Here is a 19,320-nt window from a genome sequence, read left to right on the forward strand (position 1 = left end):
AATATAGTTCCGAAATCGACATTTTCACTACAAATTCATGTCCAAAACTCCACCGTGCATTTCTAAAAATATTTTACCACTGATGTGTATTATGCAGTATAACAGTGCAATGTTTTCTTTATACGTTCGTTTTTAAGATGTTTTAGTTGTTTAATTTATATGCATGTTGCGTTTACCTTTTAAAGGTGTGCATTTAGCTCTTAATTTTTTTTTTATATTTACTTGATATAATTTCTTTAATGTAATACCTGTTGGTGAACCTAAAATAAATAAAAATAAAAATAAAACAAACCAAAATTCGTTTAAATCCGTTCAGCAATTCTCGAGAGTATAAGTGGTGTTACTAACAGGCCTCTCTTTTATATACATATTTATCCTTGCTGTTCGCCCCTGCTTTGCCCTCGGTATAAATAACCTATAACACTCAATGAAGATGCAGATAAAATAATATTACAAACATACGTACATAAACGCTAATGTTTCCTCATTATAATATTTGTTTAGATGTATGGTACAAGAGATTCTATTATTTCCAGAGGTGCGTGGCTATCTCCGAAAACGGATGCTTCGCTAGAAGAAGCACATCCGCTTCATCCAAACCGGTTATTATAACAGAACATCCATCAACAACGTCAAAACTTGTGGGTGAGTAAAGAATAAGCGATAATACAAAAATCTGTAAACTTGAGAAAATTCTCTACTAAAAATGAAATTTAACAAAGGCCGCGTTCCATCGATACAATATTGTAATCATTGAAATAATGTTTCGTATTGGTCGTGATGGTTGTTAATCATCTCAATAGATGGCGTGGGGTGGGATGGCCCTTAGGCACAGGAATCCGAAAGTGTAGTAGAAATTCTATTACTGTGGCGGGATTACGCGTGGCCGAGAGGCTAGAGCAACGCCTATAACGCCGTCGGTTTGGCAAAAAGACGCGGGTTCGAATCCTGCATTGTGATCAAAATTTTCTATTCTTTAAAAATGCATCATTTATAAAGCATTTCAATGCTATAAAACTGAAAATTAAAGTATTTAATAATTGATATTAATGTATACGAGAAAAGGAATAAAACAGAGATTTATTGTTTTTAGACTCTCCAGATTTAGCATCAATTTGTCAAAAAATCGGTGATGGTAACTTCGCTCACCCGCAGCAGTGTGACCAGTTCTATAACTGTATCGATGGTGTTGCCATATTACACACCTGTCCAGAGGGCAAAGAATACGATTTTGATGAGAAGGTAGTATATTATGTTAATATAAAGAAAAAATATATTAAATGAAATTATAGCTGTGGCGATCTTAATCGGATAATAATATAAACTCATGATATTATTTATCGTAATCTTTGTTTTTTATCTTTGCTTGATAAGGGTGCAAAGTTTGAATTAATTCTGTCTAAATTGGGTCAAAATCGAGTCAAAAATAGCCGGCTACACATACAACACCACAAGTTACTTAAAAAGTGTGTAAATAATTCCATTTACTATAGAAGAATCTTCATATCATCATCATAAAACATTAATCATAATTTTAATATCCCATGTTCGAATTCCAGACATGCGTCCCAATATCGCCGAACGGCTGTTTTGCGAAACAAACAGCAACACAAAGCAACAAGGATGCAACAACACACAACATTAAGGATACAACAACACAAGGCGCCAAGGATGTGGAAATAACAACGCTCAAAGATATAACATGTCCGCCCCACGTGTTCGGGAACCTGCCGCATCCCACTAAATGCGACTCGTTCTACATATGTATGGGAGGTGTGGCCCTGTTCATGAACTGTTCAAGTGGATTTGAATACGACCAAGCTGTTGGGGTGAGTGTTGAGCTTTTAGATCAGAATTTCTCTATCTAATATATAAAATTCTAGTGTCACAGTTTTCATTGCCATGCTCCTCCGAAACGGCTTGTCGGATTTCGATGAAATTTTTTGTGCTTATCCGGTATCTATGAGAATCGGCCAACATCTATTTCTTATCCCCCTAAATGATCAGAGTAAGGCAGAACAGCGTTTGCCGGGTGCAGTTAGTCTTCTATATAAAAATAAGTCGGGTTTTTCTTCCTATCGCTATAACTCCGGAACGCAGAAACCGATTTCCACGGTTTTGCATTCGCTGGAAAGGTCTCGGGCTCCGTGAGGTTTGTAGCAAAGAAAATTGGCGAAACGGAGTTCGCCGGGTTTGCTAATTCTTTATAAATTTCTGACTACATGGTCTTATAACTTTTTTTTGGGTGAATCGATTTTTATGTTATTTTTTTTTTATTTGAAGTGCCTCTCAGAATTCTGATTGGCAGTTTTCAATTCGTTTTTGTATTCTTTTCATTTTTATAATAATATGTAAATGGCCCATTATAAATTTTCATATTTTTTAGCAATGTGTGGTAATATCCGAAAATGGATGTTTCGCGAAAAGTAGCACCGAAGTTGATGCAGTTGTACCCACTGAAAAAACAACTACGACTTCAGAGAAAATAGGTGAGTGAAGTTAAAATGACTTTTAAAAGAGCAATTATAGCGTTTCTTGCCGGCTCTTCTCCGTAGAAACTGCTTTCCGAACTGGTGGTAGATGGTAAAACACCACCATTTCGGAAATTCGAAAGTGGAGTTTTAAGAATGTAATAAAAAAATTATGAATCGATAAAATTTAATGAGTATTTTTACGGAATTAGCCTGTGAAAATTCAATTGAGTACATTAAGTCAGTGCGGCTAGTTGACTCGCAAGTCACTGCAGCTTTATACTGAGAAGCTCCTTTTGATAACACTGCACAGTGCTTTATTTATTTTTAAGGTTAATTTTTTATTTTAGGGTTTATTTAGTGTTAATTCTTTATTTTATTTAATGTGCATTTCCTTTGTTTTCTTTTCCTGTGTGGTTTTATTATCAATAAACTTTTTATTATTATAATTTACTAGCTGCGCCCCGCGGTTTCACCCGCGTAGGTCCGTATTCCGAAGGAATATCGGACTAAAAAGTTTCCTATACATTATTCCAGTTGTCCAGCTGTATTCGTAGCAAATTTCATTGCAATCGGTTCAATAGTTTTTGCATGAAAGACTATCAAACACACACACATCCTTACAAACTTTCGCATTTATAATATTAGCAGGATAAGTAGGATAGTAGGAAGTAGGATTACTATTACTACTAGCGATACACTCTGTTAAGTGTGTACAATCGTATTTGTTTATAGAAACTATCTGCCCCCCCTTTGGGGGGAACGTCCCCCACCCGCAGCGGTGCGACCAATTCTACAACTGTATCGGCGGTTTCGCCATCTTGCTGAACTGTCAGCACGGCCACGAATACGATTCTGATATTGGAGTAAGTTACTATCCAACGGTAGTCGAAATTTAAATACAAAATTCATGTCAAAAAAATCGAAATTTAAAGTTTTTCTTTTTTTTTTGGTACATGTAAATTTATTAACGACTACTACATATTCTAATGGCATGATTTTATATGACAAATGAAATTACCTCTGTATTTTTTCAGTTCTGCGCACCAATATCAAAGAATGGTTGTTTCGCCAGAAAAGGACTCCTTCCCATAGACAATTCTACTTCTCAGCCACAATCTAGCACTTCTGAAGATGACGTGACCACTCCTAAAGTCGAAACGACCACTCCTAAACTCGAAATGACCACTCCTAAAGTCGAAACGACCACTCCTAAAGTCGAAACGACCACTCCCAAAGTCGAAACGACCACTCCTAAAGTCGAAACGACCACTCCTAAAGTGGAATCGACGAGTTCTAGAGTAGAAGTGACAACTCCGTTATGTCAACCGGGTTTCTTCGGTAACATGGCCCATCCGGAATTGTGCGACTCTTTCTATTTGTGTGCAGCCGGTACGGCTATTCAATTGCATTGCAGTGCAGGGTTCGAATACGATCAAATTGCTAAAGTAAGTTTAAATTTTAATGTATTTTAGACAATAATTTTTGTATTTATTAATTTCCCCGTTAGTGTATTTTTGAGAGCCCATTTGACGCATTGTAAAGTAGATTGGTCGTGGTAAATGTAGAAAGTCCTAGTACTCGATCGAGTTACGACATCCGTAGGATTGCTGGCCACAACTGGCAATAAAAAGTCAACGACCGGAAAAAAAATTACATGAAAAACAGTGGCTCTGAAGAAGACTAAAAAAAAGAAATGAAGACAAAAAAACCTGCATAAGAAATGTATAAGAAATGCAGGATATTTAGTCTTTTTTTATGTCAACGTCAGCAATGTTAGCGCTACCACCGCCCATAAACATTGGGAGAGGCGTAAGGCCGATTGCAGACCTTACGCCTCCCAATATTTATGGGTTATTCAAATTGGAAAGGGATTAAGAAAGGATTGACGAGGGGAATAAAGGAAAGGACTCCCACTCCTTACTGAACGAAACACACTAGCTACTATTTCACACCGATCTTCTGTGTGGTACTTTCCCCGGTGTGAGCTGGCCCAATTCATGCTGAAGTGTGCTCGAATTACACATAAAATTTTATTTTTAATTTTTAGTAGGAATAAAAAAATGGAATCCCTATACTTAAAGGTCAAAGGCTAGTTTTAGTATCACGCTGACCAGCACAGAATCGAACCCGACAGCCGGATCACCGTATGACAATATATGCACCGCACACACTGTGCGTTATTCTAAAACGTTTATATAGTTTCATACGTTTCGGCTGTCTGCAGCGACGAACAGTTTGACTCTTATACTAGCATAAGAGATTATTAAATATAATTGTGTCTGTTTCAGACGTGCGTAGCAATTTCAGACAGTGGTTGTACAGCTATGAAAGAGCATGAAGGTAAGGCATTTTAGATAATTTCTATGAATCATTATAAAACATTACATTATATAATGATATATATTATACAAAGATAAATTTTGCGGAGTTAGTAGACGTCCGCTAAGAATGGCTTCTAGGCCTGTCGCAAGGTTTTATTAATTGAATATAGAATTTATTGTTACATTCCGAAAAATAAATTAATTGATTTGTTCATAAACTGAGATTATCTCAAACATTATTTATTTATTACTCTTTAACAAAAATTGTACAAGAAACTTAAAAATATATACATATATTAATAACCATTAAAAAGAAGAAGAGTACAATTTGTTGGGCGGCCTTATCACTCAGAAGTGATCTCTTCCAGGCATTATCCTAAAATAGGTCAAACATATTAATTCTAAATTGTGTCAATTACCCTAAATTATGTCAATTATATTTCCAAACATGTCAATTACAAAGTAATTCTCTAATTTGCCAGACCGAATGACTACAACGCCAGACGAAGATAACAACGCGAAAGACCAAACAAATACAGAGTCAATGTGTTCGCCAGACGCCTTCGGTAACGTTCCACATCCGGAGCGATGTGACGCCTTCTATTTATGCGCAGCTGGCAACGCCATAGAGCTGTTCTGTAGTTCTGGCTTCGAATATGACCCTGTTTCAATGGTGAGGATATTTTTTTGTCTATAACCGCTGCGTCCTGGGGTTTTAACCGCGTGAAAAAGTGTCTCGTTTAAATCCTAATTTCTAGTGGAAGCATAAAATTATAGCAGATGAATAATCTGCTGCTACAATAGTATGCTAAAAAAGTGAAGTCCCGTGTCCCCTACTGGGGTATGGGGCAGATGATGTTCATCTGTTTCACTGATTTCACTGATCGATTTTCTTTACGGACAAGTAGGTGATCAGCCTTCTGTGTCCTGCCAGACCGAGACATTTTTTTTGTGCGTCCCCACCGGGAATTGAACCCAGGACCCCTCGGTTCTACGGTAACGCGTTAACCACTGTGCCAAGGAGGCGGTCAGTATGCTAATATAATACTATAATTCTGTTTCTATGCAAGTTAGAATCACTGTAATTAATTTTTCAGCAATGTATTCGGATATCGGAAAATGGATGCACTGCAATGAAAATGCAACGATAAAACAATATTTGACATTCCTCACGGCTCCATGGATATGACTACGATTACGAAAATGGAACGATCGAACGGCCTTCTTTATCTCACCTTTGACAGCTGTCAAATATAAAGTGGCGCCAAAATCAAACACGAAAACAAAAAAAAAAAAAACAATGGGGCCATATTAATACTTAAACTGTTACAGGGATAAAAGGCTGTTATAATTTTTTATTAATAATTTATTGTTACACTTTTCGAAACGAATGTAACGAAGTATTTATCGTCGAAATAAAACAAAGATTGATTTTAAACATTGTTTTATTTATCTATGAGTAAAACCCATGATATATGCAATTCTTTAAAGGTTGGGGTAAAATGCTTCATTCGGTATAATAAGCTAAATGCAGTTGACCTTACTAGAGTGTTGGCAAACCTGAAACAATAAATTTTAATCAGGTATAATTTCGAATAATTTCTAAATAACTGTGGCTAGTTATCGACCGTATCTAGCATTTTTTACGATATAACAATATTCATCATAATCATCATCATTAGCTCATATAATATGATCCCATTATAAAGACACAGGCAATAAGGCCGTAAACTGGTGGTTTAGCCCACGCTGCCCAAGTGCCGGTTGACAGATGTCACATGTTGTCGAACTTTTGATTCTTCGACATAACGTTTTCCTCATCGTTTCGAGCCGTGGAGTGTATAATGTGCGGATATATTGAAAAATCAATTCATTTCTTGCACTTGTGGTCTTCGCCCCCCGATTTTTTTATTTAAATTCGGTTCTAGATAATGGGCCAACACTGCTTAAAGTCTAATAGTAACATCAAATTTTTTGCAGGTTTGCGTGGGGACAACAGGTTAATATTATTATTATTCTCTCCTTAAACGTGGGTTTTACCTAAAATGTAGATCTTTTGAAACTAAACGTGGGCTTGATGGAGCCAAAGCTCCATGGCTTTACTTTATCAGTTGTAGCTTGCCCTTGCCATGGTATTATATACTATTGGATTAGAACGTTTTAATTGGTTGTTATTAGGAACTATGGAAAACTAATGACTGATCCGGAATGCTGGGCAGGCGTAAGGTGATCAACTGGATGGTCTACTCGGTGTAAGTGAATATAGTTAGAAAAAACTAAAAGAAGACGCTGTGATGATAGAATTAATTATATTGCCTCACTTACTATACAAAGAAAATAATTTAATCCTTGCGATTCTAATCAAAATAACTCATAAAATAGTGTTGTCACCTATTCTTGATAAGTGTACAAGATTGACTGTCCGTTAGAAGTGAGTCAAAATTGAGTCTAATGGAGTTCGTTACATTAAAAATATAGGGGGTTGCCTCTAGACATACAGGTGAAAGAATTAAAGCAAGTTAAAACTATAAATTGTTAAAACCTAAAATTAGTTTCATTTAGGGCATATAGTCAGATCGGAAAGATCGTTGAGAACGAAGTCAATCTGGTTTCTTTCAACCTTTACCTAGAGGGCTAGCTGATCTAGACTCTACCTGAAATCTGGTGAATATAATATGCTTATGCTTACCTGATATTCTTCGTTAAACTTGTAACCTTCCGGGCATTTGTATCGTGAGAGCCGACCGTGGTTGCAGTAGTAATAAATGTTGCAAAACGGTCGATCTAGCTTTCGGAAATGGTCTGTTTTAAAACATTTTGGTAGGTCGTGGACCAATATAGGGGACTTTGTTGTAGATGACATTACTGTTGTTGGCGATGGTGGTGTTGTTGTTGTTGGCGGAGGTGTTGTTGTTGGCGGTGGTGGTGTTGTTGTTGTTGATGGCGTTGTTGTTGTTGGTGGTGGTGTAGTTGTTGTTGGCGGCGGTGTTGTTGTTGGGGGTGGTGCTGTTGTTGGTGATGGTGTTGTCGTTGGTGATGGAGTTGTTGTTGGTGGTGGGGATGTTGTTGTAGGTGGTGGATGTTTTTTAGATTCAGTGTCGGATTCAAAGCCCTTACGAGCATTTATTTGTGAAGATAATGAGTAATGCTCTTCAGAGATTGGTAACATACGCAGACGGTAACTTTTTTGAGACGATGATGGCGATGGACTCTTTGAAATTAAGGCATCAGGATGTTTTGATGAAGAAACCGGAATCTTTGATGATGGACGCGGTGAAGAATTTAGTGTCGCAGATTTTTCTAGCCCTACTGTAGTTTCGGTTTTAGTTGTTGTCGATTGTATTTTTGTTGTGTCATGTTGAGCTGATGCAGATGTTGATTCTACTAATATGCTTTCTGTTGATGTAGAAGATTTTATAGATGTAGAATATTTTGTTGTTGTTGTAAGTTTTGGTGTAGCTAAGTGTGACGATGTTGATTTTGAAGAATGTGTTGTAGTAGAGGGTAAATGTAATGCCGTTTTCGTAGAGTGTAATGAAGAATCTTCTGAGTCAGTTGCTAAATCGTTGTGAGCCTTTGTTGTTGTTGGTAGTGAGTAAGTTGTAAGTTTTGTAGTTTTTTGGGAAGTTGTTGTAGGTATAGTGGGAGTAGTTGATGTTGTTTTATGACATGGAATGGTTACTGCGGAAGGTTTAGGTTTTATAGTTGATTTGGGTTTGTGGCATTTATATGATTTCCACGGTTGGCAATTCTGAAAAAAAAAACGTAATTGATTCTTATTCTACAACTAACGGCCCCGAATTCGTCCATGGTACATTCTTTTTACGACCACATAATTTTTGAAACACGTAGCATGAGTTAAAGTGAGTGATGAAAAATCCTAAAATTTATATCATTCCACCATGTCCTACTATTATTGCTTTCGAAGAGGGTACTTTTAAAGCAGTGCCAACTCCAGTGTGGGAAAAAGACAGAGTTATACAAGTCATCTAATGTCATCACTGTTCAACACTGGAGTTAGTACTGTTTTAAGACGTCACAGTCCCTGCCTGTTTCACTACAAATTATGTAAAATTGTTACTTATTGTACTAATTGTACATAGTAGTTAAAACGATTTACAATTTTTGAATATAACAGACGTAAAGCTTGTTGTAATTAGTTTACTTAGAATATAGTGTAGGGTAATGTTTGTGAGTGAAAGAGAGGGAAGCATTATGTCGTCTCTAGCGCAGGTGCGGCCGTAACGTTCAGACGGCTGTGGGCTGTGATAGTGAGAGGGCGCGCGTGTCTTAATGCCATAATATGGATAGATAAACACCACATGTAGTATTAATTCACTTACATTAGTATCTGGATCGAAGTACAATTTAAAAGGACAAGTATACACGTAGGCTTTGAATTTGTAGCAAATGATGTATCGCTTGCAATCTCCTGGATGTGGGATGGCGTTGTGTGTCGCATCGCGACACAGGTTTATTCTTCGTGCTTGGACCACCGTGAACAGTAACAGAACTAGAAGACGCACCGACACTAGAAAAGGTTTTAAATTATGTTGCCGTCAAATTATATAAACCGTTAGTCTGTAATCCATCTCGCAAGAGTGACTGGCGAAAAAATTGCGATCCATTGCTTTCGATTGAACGCATTATTTTTCATAAGTCTGTAATGCTTATATTTGGGAAGCTTATATTGTATGTGGGAGTCGAGCACGCTTCGGCACGAATTGGGCCAGCTGCGGAAAGTACCACAGCCCCACAGTAAACCGGCGTGACAGTGGTATGCTGCTGTGTATCGCACGGCGAGTGGAGGAGCCGGGGGCCCGTTTTTATTTCCGTCACCCGTCTCAGTCCATCCTATTTTTCAAACGTCAATCCTTTCCTTTCTCCTTACCCCTTAAAAGCGGGCAGCGTATCCACAGACCTCTACAAATATACATGGGTGGTGATCGCTTGCCCTCAGGCGAACCACCAACTCAGCTTTTCGCAATGGCATAGAAAAAATATGTCGGAGTTACATAAATGATAACGCGTGAGCGTTGAATCAAGCGGTCCTGAGTTCGATTCCTGGTGGGAATGCACAAAAAAAATATATCCGTCTTGCTGAACACAGAAGGCTAATTACCATCCTTTCCACAGAGAAATCAATCAGTGAAACAGATGTATATCATCTGTCCTATAGAAAACTAGGAGAAATGGGACATCACTTATTTAAAAATATAAATGTAAGGCTGATGTAATATATAAAATATTTACCCATGATTATGTATTTACTGCACAATCGCTTCCGAGGAAAAGGCAAATTAGTTTAAATAACTGATATAATTACTTATTTGCTACACATTATTGAGTGAAATCGATTTAACGGTGGAAGTTAAATAGGTTTGTTTATAATTGGGATTTCTTTTTTAATATCATTTGAGCATTGCCTAGTACATTACGTTATCTGTGGCATTACTGTCAATGTCACGGTTCTATAATAAGATAATACATGTCATTGTTTTAAATATTATTATCTTTAAGTGCATTTAATTTAAAGCGAAAAGCTCTAAGTCACTTGAACAGTGGCGTTACTAAGGTAGCAAGTCGATGAAATGCCACGAGCCCATAACTAAAAGTGGCCCCGGTCAGAGGAAAATTCCGACTACAATTATTTATGATTTCATATTTAGTAAATAAATAGCTGTCTTTAATTTATTTAAGTCATTTATTTAGTTGCATACACAACTTAAAAAAATTTTTCGATATTATTATTATTATTATACTAGCTGCGCCCTGCGGTTTCACGTGCGTATATGTATCACCAGATATCTAGGTACCGAATTTCAATCTATTCAGTTTTTGCGTGATAGAGTAACAAACATTCAGACATACATCCATCCATAATTACAAACTTTCGCGTTTATAATATTAGTAGGATATCACTCAATGAAGCAGCTTGCTAATGGTGAAAGAATTTTTTGAAATCGGTCCAGTGGTTTTTGCGTGAAATACTAAAGTTCCCACTTTATAATATCAGTTTAGATTGACACACAAAAGTTTCTTAATACCAAAATTAAAATGCAAACAAAGTAAAACAATAAACATATCAAAACATTTAATATTCATTCATCATCATCATTATCATCATCATCATCATCACTGCCAGACCCAGCCTTGATTTTGGCCTCTATTTCCTTAGCGGGGTTAAATACACCCCCAGTTTGAGAATTACAAATAAAACATCGCGTTGTTTTTTTATAATTGTCCAAGGCACATTTCTCACAGAAATAATGTTTACACCTGAAAAAAATAAAAAATACGATTATTAAAAAAAAAAAAAACTAAGTTGTCAGACCTGGAACACATTAAAATGGGACCACATGGGAGGCACCAGCTTTCAAATAAAAGAATCATAATAATCGTTACTCCCAGTAAAAAATGATGAAGTAACAAACACAAAAAATATAGACGTTTTTAGCATTGATGACCTCCTATTTTGAAGTCGGTTCAAAGTACAAAATCATGTGTACAACGAATGAATGGGATGTACATTCAAATAGTTAACATCAAACACATATTGAATTTTAAAGTGAGCACTGTTTTATTTATTTTGAAAAAAGCACTCGAAATGAGAACCCTCCTTTTTGATAACTTCGGTAAATTGCCATGTATCATTCACCTATATGTGTGTAGTCGAGCATGCTTCGGCACCAATTGGGCCAGCTCGCACCGGGAAAGTACCACACCCCCACAGACCGGCGTGAAATAATAGAAAGAAAGAAAGAACAATTTGAGGCAAAAGGACGCGGGTTCGAATCCCGCTTCGTGATCAATTTTTTTCTATTCTTTCAAATTTTTTTCATTTATAAAGCGTTTCAATGCTACAAAACTAAATATTAAATTGATTTTAATTATCTGACCTCGTGACCACGGGGTCCCTGAAGCTGTTCCTGCAGATGAAACACTTGAACGGCAGCTCTTCGTCGCTGTGTATCTCGTAATCCGAGTCGCCATCTTTGCTCGTCTGTATCTCCTCCCGCTCCAGTTGCCAGCCGTGCTTGTAGTCCGATCTGTCGTGCAGGAATTTGCACGAATCTGGAGAAAAAAAGAGAAAATTTTTTTTTTTTTTTGGTAATTTTTATTTATTTTTAATTAATAACACACTAGCGCCGCCCCGCGGTTTTGCCCGCGTAAGTCTGTATCCCGTAGGAATATCAGGATAAAAAGTTATCTACATATTATTCCAGTTGTCCAGCTGTCTACGTACCAAATTTCATTGCAATCGGTTCAGTAGCTATTGCGTGAAAGAGTAAAAAACAGACACACATCCTTACAAACTTTCGAATTTATAATATTAATAGGATAAAATAAAGATGAAAAAAAAAGAAAATAATTGTTAAAGATAATGTATGATGGGGCGGCCTTGTCTCTTAAGAGTGATTTTTTCCAGGCAACACCTTAGGTGAAGAATAAATATTAAGTGTACAAAGGGAGCCAGAAAACATTTACTATATAACAAAATAAAATACATGTATATAACAAAATACATAATAAAATTATAAACTTAGGGCACAATTCATCTAATTCCGGATGTAAATAATATTTATGAATGGGATGTTTTAAAGAAGTAAGAGATGGTACATATTATTTTAACGGGCAAAGAGTCGGGATTCAAGAAATCGTCATTGTGGGAGTCGAGCACGCTTCGGCACGAATTGGGCCAGCTCCCACCGGGAAAGTACCACACCCCCACAGAAAACCGGCGTGAAATAATAGCTAGCTATTGTGTTTCGTACGGTAAGTGGGGGAGCCGGAGGCCCATATCCTTTTCCTCACCCTTCCCAGTCCTTTCCTTTATTCCTCTCATCAATCCTTTCCTAATCCTTTACCAATTAAAGTCGGTAATCCATTTGTAGAGGCGAAAGGTCTGCAATTGACCTTACGCCTCTCCAAATGTTCATGGGCGGTGGTAGCGCTTACCATCAGGCGACCCACCAGCTCCATTGCCAACTATGACATAAAAAAAAATAAAGGGTTCCATTGCCTTACAACGGTTGCAGCAAATGATTGAAAGAAATCAGTCTTTCGACTAGCTACGCGCAGTTTAAGTCTTTCTTTCGACCTCGAGTCAGTGAATAAGTATCATTCTGAAGGTAATTGAAGTTATTGTTAAGGTAAGAAGGTGATTTGGTGTCAAAAAGTACTGGATACAAACGATGCAGAAAATGTATGTTTCTATGAAATCGGTTTGGGAGCCATTTTTCTTAGTATTATAGCATAGAAATGCTTTAAAATCCTGCCTTATGGTCGAATATTGTCTATTATTTGAAAATTTGTCAAAAAGGTTTTATTTTTGCAAATTTCTTTCTTTTGATGATCGATTTTGACTGTATACATCCGTACCTCCAAAACCGCAAAATCCCGTCTCTTTGTAGTCCTTACAAATATCCGGTTGGTAGTCCCATCTGAAAATAGATTTATAATATATTTAGCCGACTTCAAAAAACGAAGTTTATATATTCAATGTAACAGCTTCTAAACACATGTGCCTAATTTCATAAGTGTATGTATGTTCGTCCACGCATTACCCATACTATAGGTCGGATTATAATTGTATATTTTTATTTGTGTTGGCTATACACCAACCAAGGGATCAATACAAGTTTCATCATAATCGGTTTAGTGGTTTTTGACTAATATAGCCTTCGCGCGGAAATTGCATCGCAACGGTTCGTATTTAACCGATTTGTTTATATTTATATACTAGCTTCCGCCCGCAACATCGTCCACGTGGGATAGTTACTTTGGCCTGACGCTAACTCGCTGCGCACGCGGCGGAAGCTCTCAATAGGAAAAAAATCCTCCGATTTTAAAACATTCTCCATTGGTGCTCCGCTCTTATTGGTCATAGCGTGACGATGTAGCCTATAACCTTCCTCAATAAATAGGCTATCTAACACTGAAAGAATTTGTCAAATCGGACCAGTGGTTTCTGAGATTAGCGCGTTCAAACAAACAAACAAACTCTTCAGCTTTATAATATTAGCATAGATAATAATATTATATAAACATGACTTACCTCACAGTGGCCCTCAAATTGGCCGGCGCCCGTATGGGCCCCTTCCTAACGAACCCTGAACTAGCGTTCCCCGCTGCCGTGTCCCTCTTTTTGTAGTATTGGGCGTAATTATTTATACCCCGATACAACTGTGAACGATTACAAACGATTACGGATGAGATTATAAAAAAAAAAAAAAAAAATTATCGAATTTTTGTAAGCTTTCATTAAAAAAAAAAAAATCTGGCATTTTATGGTTGAAAAAATTTTGAAATAGTTATAGTTTATATATGTATATACACTCTTACTGTTCAAGTATTAAAAACCACCAGATACATATTAAACAAAATCAAACTAAAATTGTCCCCAAATGTATGTCAAAAACTAATTGAACAAAACAATACAACAATAGTTAAGGCAATATCAGCCTTATCGCTATAAATTTAAGATATACTAACAGAACATACGAAAATATGATGTTTAAGACTTAAGCTAGGTGGGAAATATATCCCAAAATAAAATTCAACCTTATTCAATTGAATTAGAGTCGGATTTACAAAGCACCAAATCTCCACCCTGGGTGTAGTTTTGGTTAGATTTTTTGTTGCTAATTGAGAATATAGTTAATGATTGAAGCTCTTAATACATTTAAAGCTTTCATTATAACAAAAAACAATCATCTTTTCAAAGTATTTTCTGTGGCTGAACATAATGTGATGCAATTTTAACAAAAAAAAAGTATTTTTTTGTGTTTGATTTTACGCGAGTATCATACATTTAGAAATTATAGGTTTTTTAACGGATTTTAAACGCGATTTATTCATTATATTATTAACCCAACGTTTCGTACACTTTACAGTGGTTTCGGGGAGACAAAATTAATATTATAATGAAAAAATCGCGTTTTAAATCCGTTAAAGTCTTAATTTAAAAAAAAAGGTTTCACCTTATCATCAGCCTGCCCTTGCAGTTCCTCATTAATCTTTTGCGCCTTTTCGAATATCGCCTGTGCGTCCTTATCTCTCTCAGTGTCGAGTTCGTATGTCGCCGTCGCGTTCTCTCTTTGCTGTTGCACCGAAAGCGTTGTTTTTTTTGGCTGTAATGAAAAAAAAAAGAAAAAATATATATATACAAACTTCTTTGAATGAGTCTGGAGGTGAATTCCTGTTATGGTTATGTGGTTTTCATAATGATTTTAATAATGATTGAACGATTTATGTGAAATCATTAATTGAAGCATAGTACTTTATGGCTATATAAAAAATTTATTAAAATATATATGTACTAGCAATAAATCTTTTGTTTTTCTTTAAGTCATCGCGGACAACTGAGGCGAACCACCATCACCTGTTAGTAAGCAATCACTACCCCCAACTATTTGCTTATGTAGGCGCCTCTGTAAATGTTCAAAGGTAAGGGTAGGTCTCCTGATTCCAAAAAGACAACAACTTTCTAATACAAGGAGGATCAAGTCAATTGGTTGTAAACCCACAAAGGTATCAAGTAAGACATGAAATAAAGTTGGATCTCAGTTCACCTCATATCACATACATATTTAAGATTAATCTAGTTTTTTCCGACTTTCACAATAATGAAGCAGATTCGTTTGGGTTAGAGGAATTCCACTTTCCCTCTTACAGGTAAATCCTATCATATATTCATTATATAGGAACGTACGAACATAGAACGAAAAAAGTTCCTCATGTTGGAACTCACCTTATCATCATCACTACTCTGATCACTGTTTTCGATCACCACTCTCTGTTTCTTCTCACCACCAGTGGACTGAATGTTAGGGTTGAGTTTCTGAGGACGTTTTGACGGCTGCACCACTGATGGTTCATCTGATTCTGAACTATTCTTTTCTGAAAATAATATTTTTGTATGTTGTAAATTTGTTGATGAGCGGAAACTTATAATGACTAACCACTGGCTGCAGCTTTGCTTGCTTTGTTAGATAAATATATTTTTATGGTACATATTTCCATCCCTTTACCGCTTGAGAGTTTAGATTCAGTAGTTTTAACCAATCTGTTGATGAACTATGAATGTAACCTGGAGGATTTCAATAAAATTATATATAATGTATAAATTTAACTAGCTGACCCGGCAACCGCTGTTCTGCCTTGCTCTTATCATTTAGGGGGATGAAAAATAGATGTTGGCCGATTCTCATAGGTACCGGATAAGCACAAAAAATTTCATCAAAATCGGTCAAGCCGTTTCAGAGGAACGAAAACTGTGACACGAGAATTTTATATATTAGATATTTTTCTTCCTGAACTTTGCAGAAATCTTTATTTTCAACATAGAATGTTCCAGATATTGAAATTTATATTGGCAGGCGAGAATGCTCATTATATAGGAGTATTTTTGTTATGAAAACATTTTTATACATTTTAATTTTGATTTTAGATGGTGTGTTGAAGTTCTGAATCAGTGATCTAGTTTACAAAATATCTTATAACCTATGCTTCTGAGGCTTATATATATCTACACAAAAAAACACACTTTTGTAGATTAGCTTGTATAAACAGACACATTTTTTTGGATTTGTTCCCAATTATGGTTTCTAAACCCCCTTCAATTATTATTTTATTTTAATTTCTTCGAGAAGATTACTTCTATGTAAAATAAATTGCATTCCTTCTTTTTTCAATTATTTATAAGAATTCTTCTACGCAATTGTTGAAGAGTTAAATAAATAAGAAGGTAAATATTGTATAGGCAACCCATACCACATCCCAAAATTAGATTTAAATAAACACTTGTTGAAAAATGTTTCCTTTTATTTCTTTGTACAGATTTCTTAAAAATACACTTTAAATATCTATAATTGTTGGCGTATCCTATCATAAATTACAAGAATTTGGGGATAAAAATTTATTCCAGTTGTCCAGCTGTCTTCGTACCAAATTTCATTGCAATCAGGTCAGTAGATTTTGCGTGAAAGAGCAATAAACACACACACATCCGCAGAAACTTTCGAATTTACAATATTAATAGGATAGGATAGGATAGCATTAGTAGGATAGTCTCTGAACAAAAAGCACCAAACCAGTATTATAGCCAAGTTTGCAATTTACATTTAATAGATAATTACTTCCTTCCGATTTCCCGCCTTTTATAATATACAGTGCTGTTACAGCTTTTATGGAGTTATGGTACTGAGGTAAGGTGATTGTTTAATTACCTTCAGAACTGGAAGTTTTCCTCTTCCTGCCGCCTCTATTCTTTACATTCCGTTTTTTAAATATAGCAGACACTTCAACTTCGGCGTCTGACATTTTTATATGAAATTCTCAGGGTTTATTGCAAGCTACACTAATAGATACCTCAATAAAATTGTATATTTAATTAAAATTGAAATATTGCTATATCGTTTTCGTTAAATTCGGCATTTTTTTAGTTTATGTTTTTACGCCACTTTTGTTTTGACTTTCGACTTGAAGTTTGAGGTTAGCTGTCACAGTACCAGACTGTCAAGTTTTTAAAAAGCCCTATCTAGAGTATGTGCCACAAAAGAAGCCCACAGCAAAAGCAAAGTAACCAAGAGCAATAGTATAATAATAATTGACAAAAAATTATGAAAACGGAGTTTTATTATTTTAGTCCGTGATGCCATTTAAAAGGAAGTGTAGAAATTATTTTCTCATAAGGTAGGTTAACAGTATATATTCTAGTACTCGTAAAAAATCTTGATGTCGTGAAATTTGTTTATTTTTTATGTATACTGCAATTTCTCCTTGTAAAGACATAATTATAATAATAATTCCTTTGACTGCTGAGGTGGCCACTGAAAACCGGCACTGCAATGTATGTATATCACAGAATATCACCGAGTGGTGTGATTTTTTTATGCTTTCATGATGAACTGTATACTTCATGTTGCATCTGTGTTAAAATTATGACTGAGTATTCTGTTTTGTCTTTATATTTTACTTGCACCTAAAACTATTTTATAAATTTATTGCATAGTATGTTATAAAATAAACGTCTTTTTTTCTTTCTTTCTATACGATATTCCAAATGAATACATGTTTTAATTAGGGACACAGAAATCATACATTTTTGAGAAAACAAAATGTTTACATTATACTCCTAGCTGACCCGTCAATCGTTGTTCTTTTTCGTTGGTTGTTACATTTAGGGGTATGAAATATAGACGTTGGCCGATTCTCCGACCTAAGTACCCGATATACACCCAAAATTTCATAAGAATCGATCCAGCCGTTTCGGAAGAGTTTGGTAACAAATATGTGTGACACTGTTAGAATTTTACATATCCATAATATAGTGAAATACAGAATACTAAATGCTTTTATTGAGAGATTTGAGCATGCTTCTGCATGAAATGGGCCAGCTCGCACTGGGGATACACAACACCCCCACATAAGAAAGGCGAAAAATAGTGGCGTGCTACTGAGTTTCATAGAGTGACTGGGGGAGCCGGAGCTCCGTTTCCTTATATCATACTCTTCCCTGTCCACTTCTTACCAATCCTTTTTTTATCCCTTACCGCTTAAAAGCGGGAGGTACATTCACTGAGGGCACTAACTCTGTCAATGTTCATAGGCGGTGGTGATCGCTTATCATCAGGCGAAACACCAGCTCAATTGCCTATCACAAAAAAAATAGATATTTGAGGAATTAAAAAGAATCTCACATAAACACTGATGATTTCACATCACGTACCAAAACCATGTTCACCTATATAGTAACGCTCGCTTCGCATTCGTAATTGCATAAATAAAAACAACCTCACACAAAAAATGACATAAGTTAACTGCAACTAATGGTTTTTACGACTTTTTGTAGCTGTGCTTAAAAAATGGTATACTACTTTTGCGAGCGATTTGATTCAGAACCATAATGACGTATGTTTTATGTGAAAAACGGTTAGGATATGACCATTCAGAGTTTAAAAAGATTTGTTCTGGTTTAAAAATAGTATACCACTTTTAAAATTGATTTACTCGGCGACAAAATGGCGTATGAGCTAGGAACACGGTTGGCGAATTATCCGTTTTTGAGATTCGCTTTTATTTCGAAAGCGTATCGCTTTCATCTACGAGTATACAATTTTTAATTTCGAATGGATTTCTAAATTATCACAAATTCTTTACAAATGTAAAGGAGGTTTAATTAAAATAATTATAATGTTATTATGTATTCAGGATGTCGTTTATGTAAATATGCAGTAAGAAAAGACATAAGATACATTTTTCGGTACCTATTTGACGAAGTTTTGTTAAAATCGGTTCAACGATTTACAAGTCACACGTACAATGTAAACAGCTATATAATAGATAAAATAAATATTTATCGCAAAATTGCGAAAACATAGGCCAGTGTAAACACCTCGCATGATGTTTAGATAACGTTAGCATTTACATTCTAAACAATATATTCAATTTAAATCATCTGATAACTAAGTATATCTTAATATATAAATTACTTGTCATATTGTTTGTCCGCTATCGACTCC

The 19,320-nt window shown here is 35.8% G+C and overlaps 1 protein-coding gene across 1 annotated transcript; it reads right to left on the reverse strand.

The window, feature by feature from the left end:
* Positions 1-10,884: 10,884 nt before the first annotated feature.
* Positions 10,885-17,300, reverse strand: LOC119836409 (E3 ubiquitin-protein ligase RNF113A). Its single transcript, XM_038361723.1, has 7 exons — positions 17,026-17,300; positions 15,549-15,697; positions 14,779-14,928; positions 13,854-13,981; positions 13,178-13,239; positions 11,695-11,869; positions 10,885-11,074 (listed from the first exon to the last, which is right to left on the reverse strand). Exons 1-7 carry the CDS (start codon positions 17,117-17,119, stop codon positions 10,897-10,899), a joined length of 936 nt encoding a protein of 311 aa, XP_038217651.1. The 5' UTR covers positions 17,120-17,300; the 3' UTR covers positions 10,885-10,896.
* Between the last annotated feature and the right edge of the window lie 2,020 nt (positions 17,301-19,320).

Source organism: Zerene cesonia, chromosome 24 (genome assembly GCF_012273895.1).
Source record: "Zerene cesonia ecotype Mississippi chromosome 24, Zerene_cesonia_1.1, whole genome shotgun sequence".
Classification (NCBI taxonomy): Eukaryota; Metazoa; Arthropoda; class Insecta; order Lepidoptera; family Pieridae; genus Zerene; species Zerene cesonia.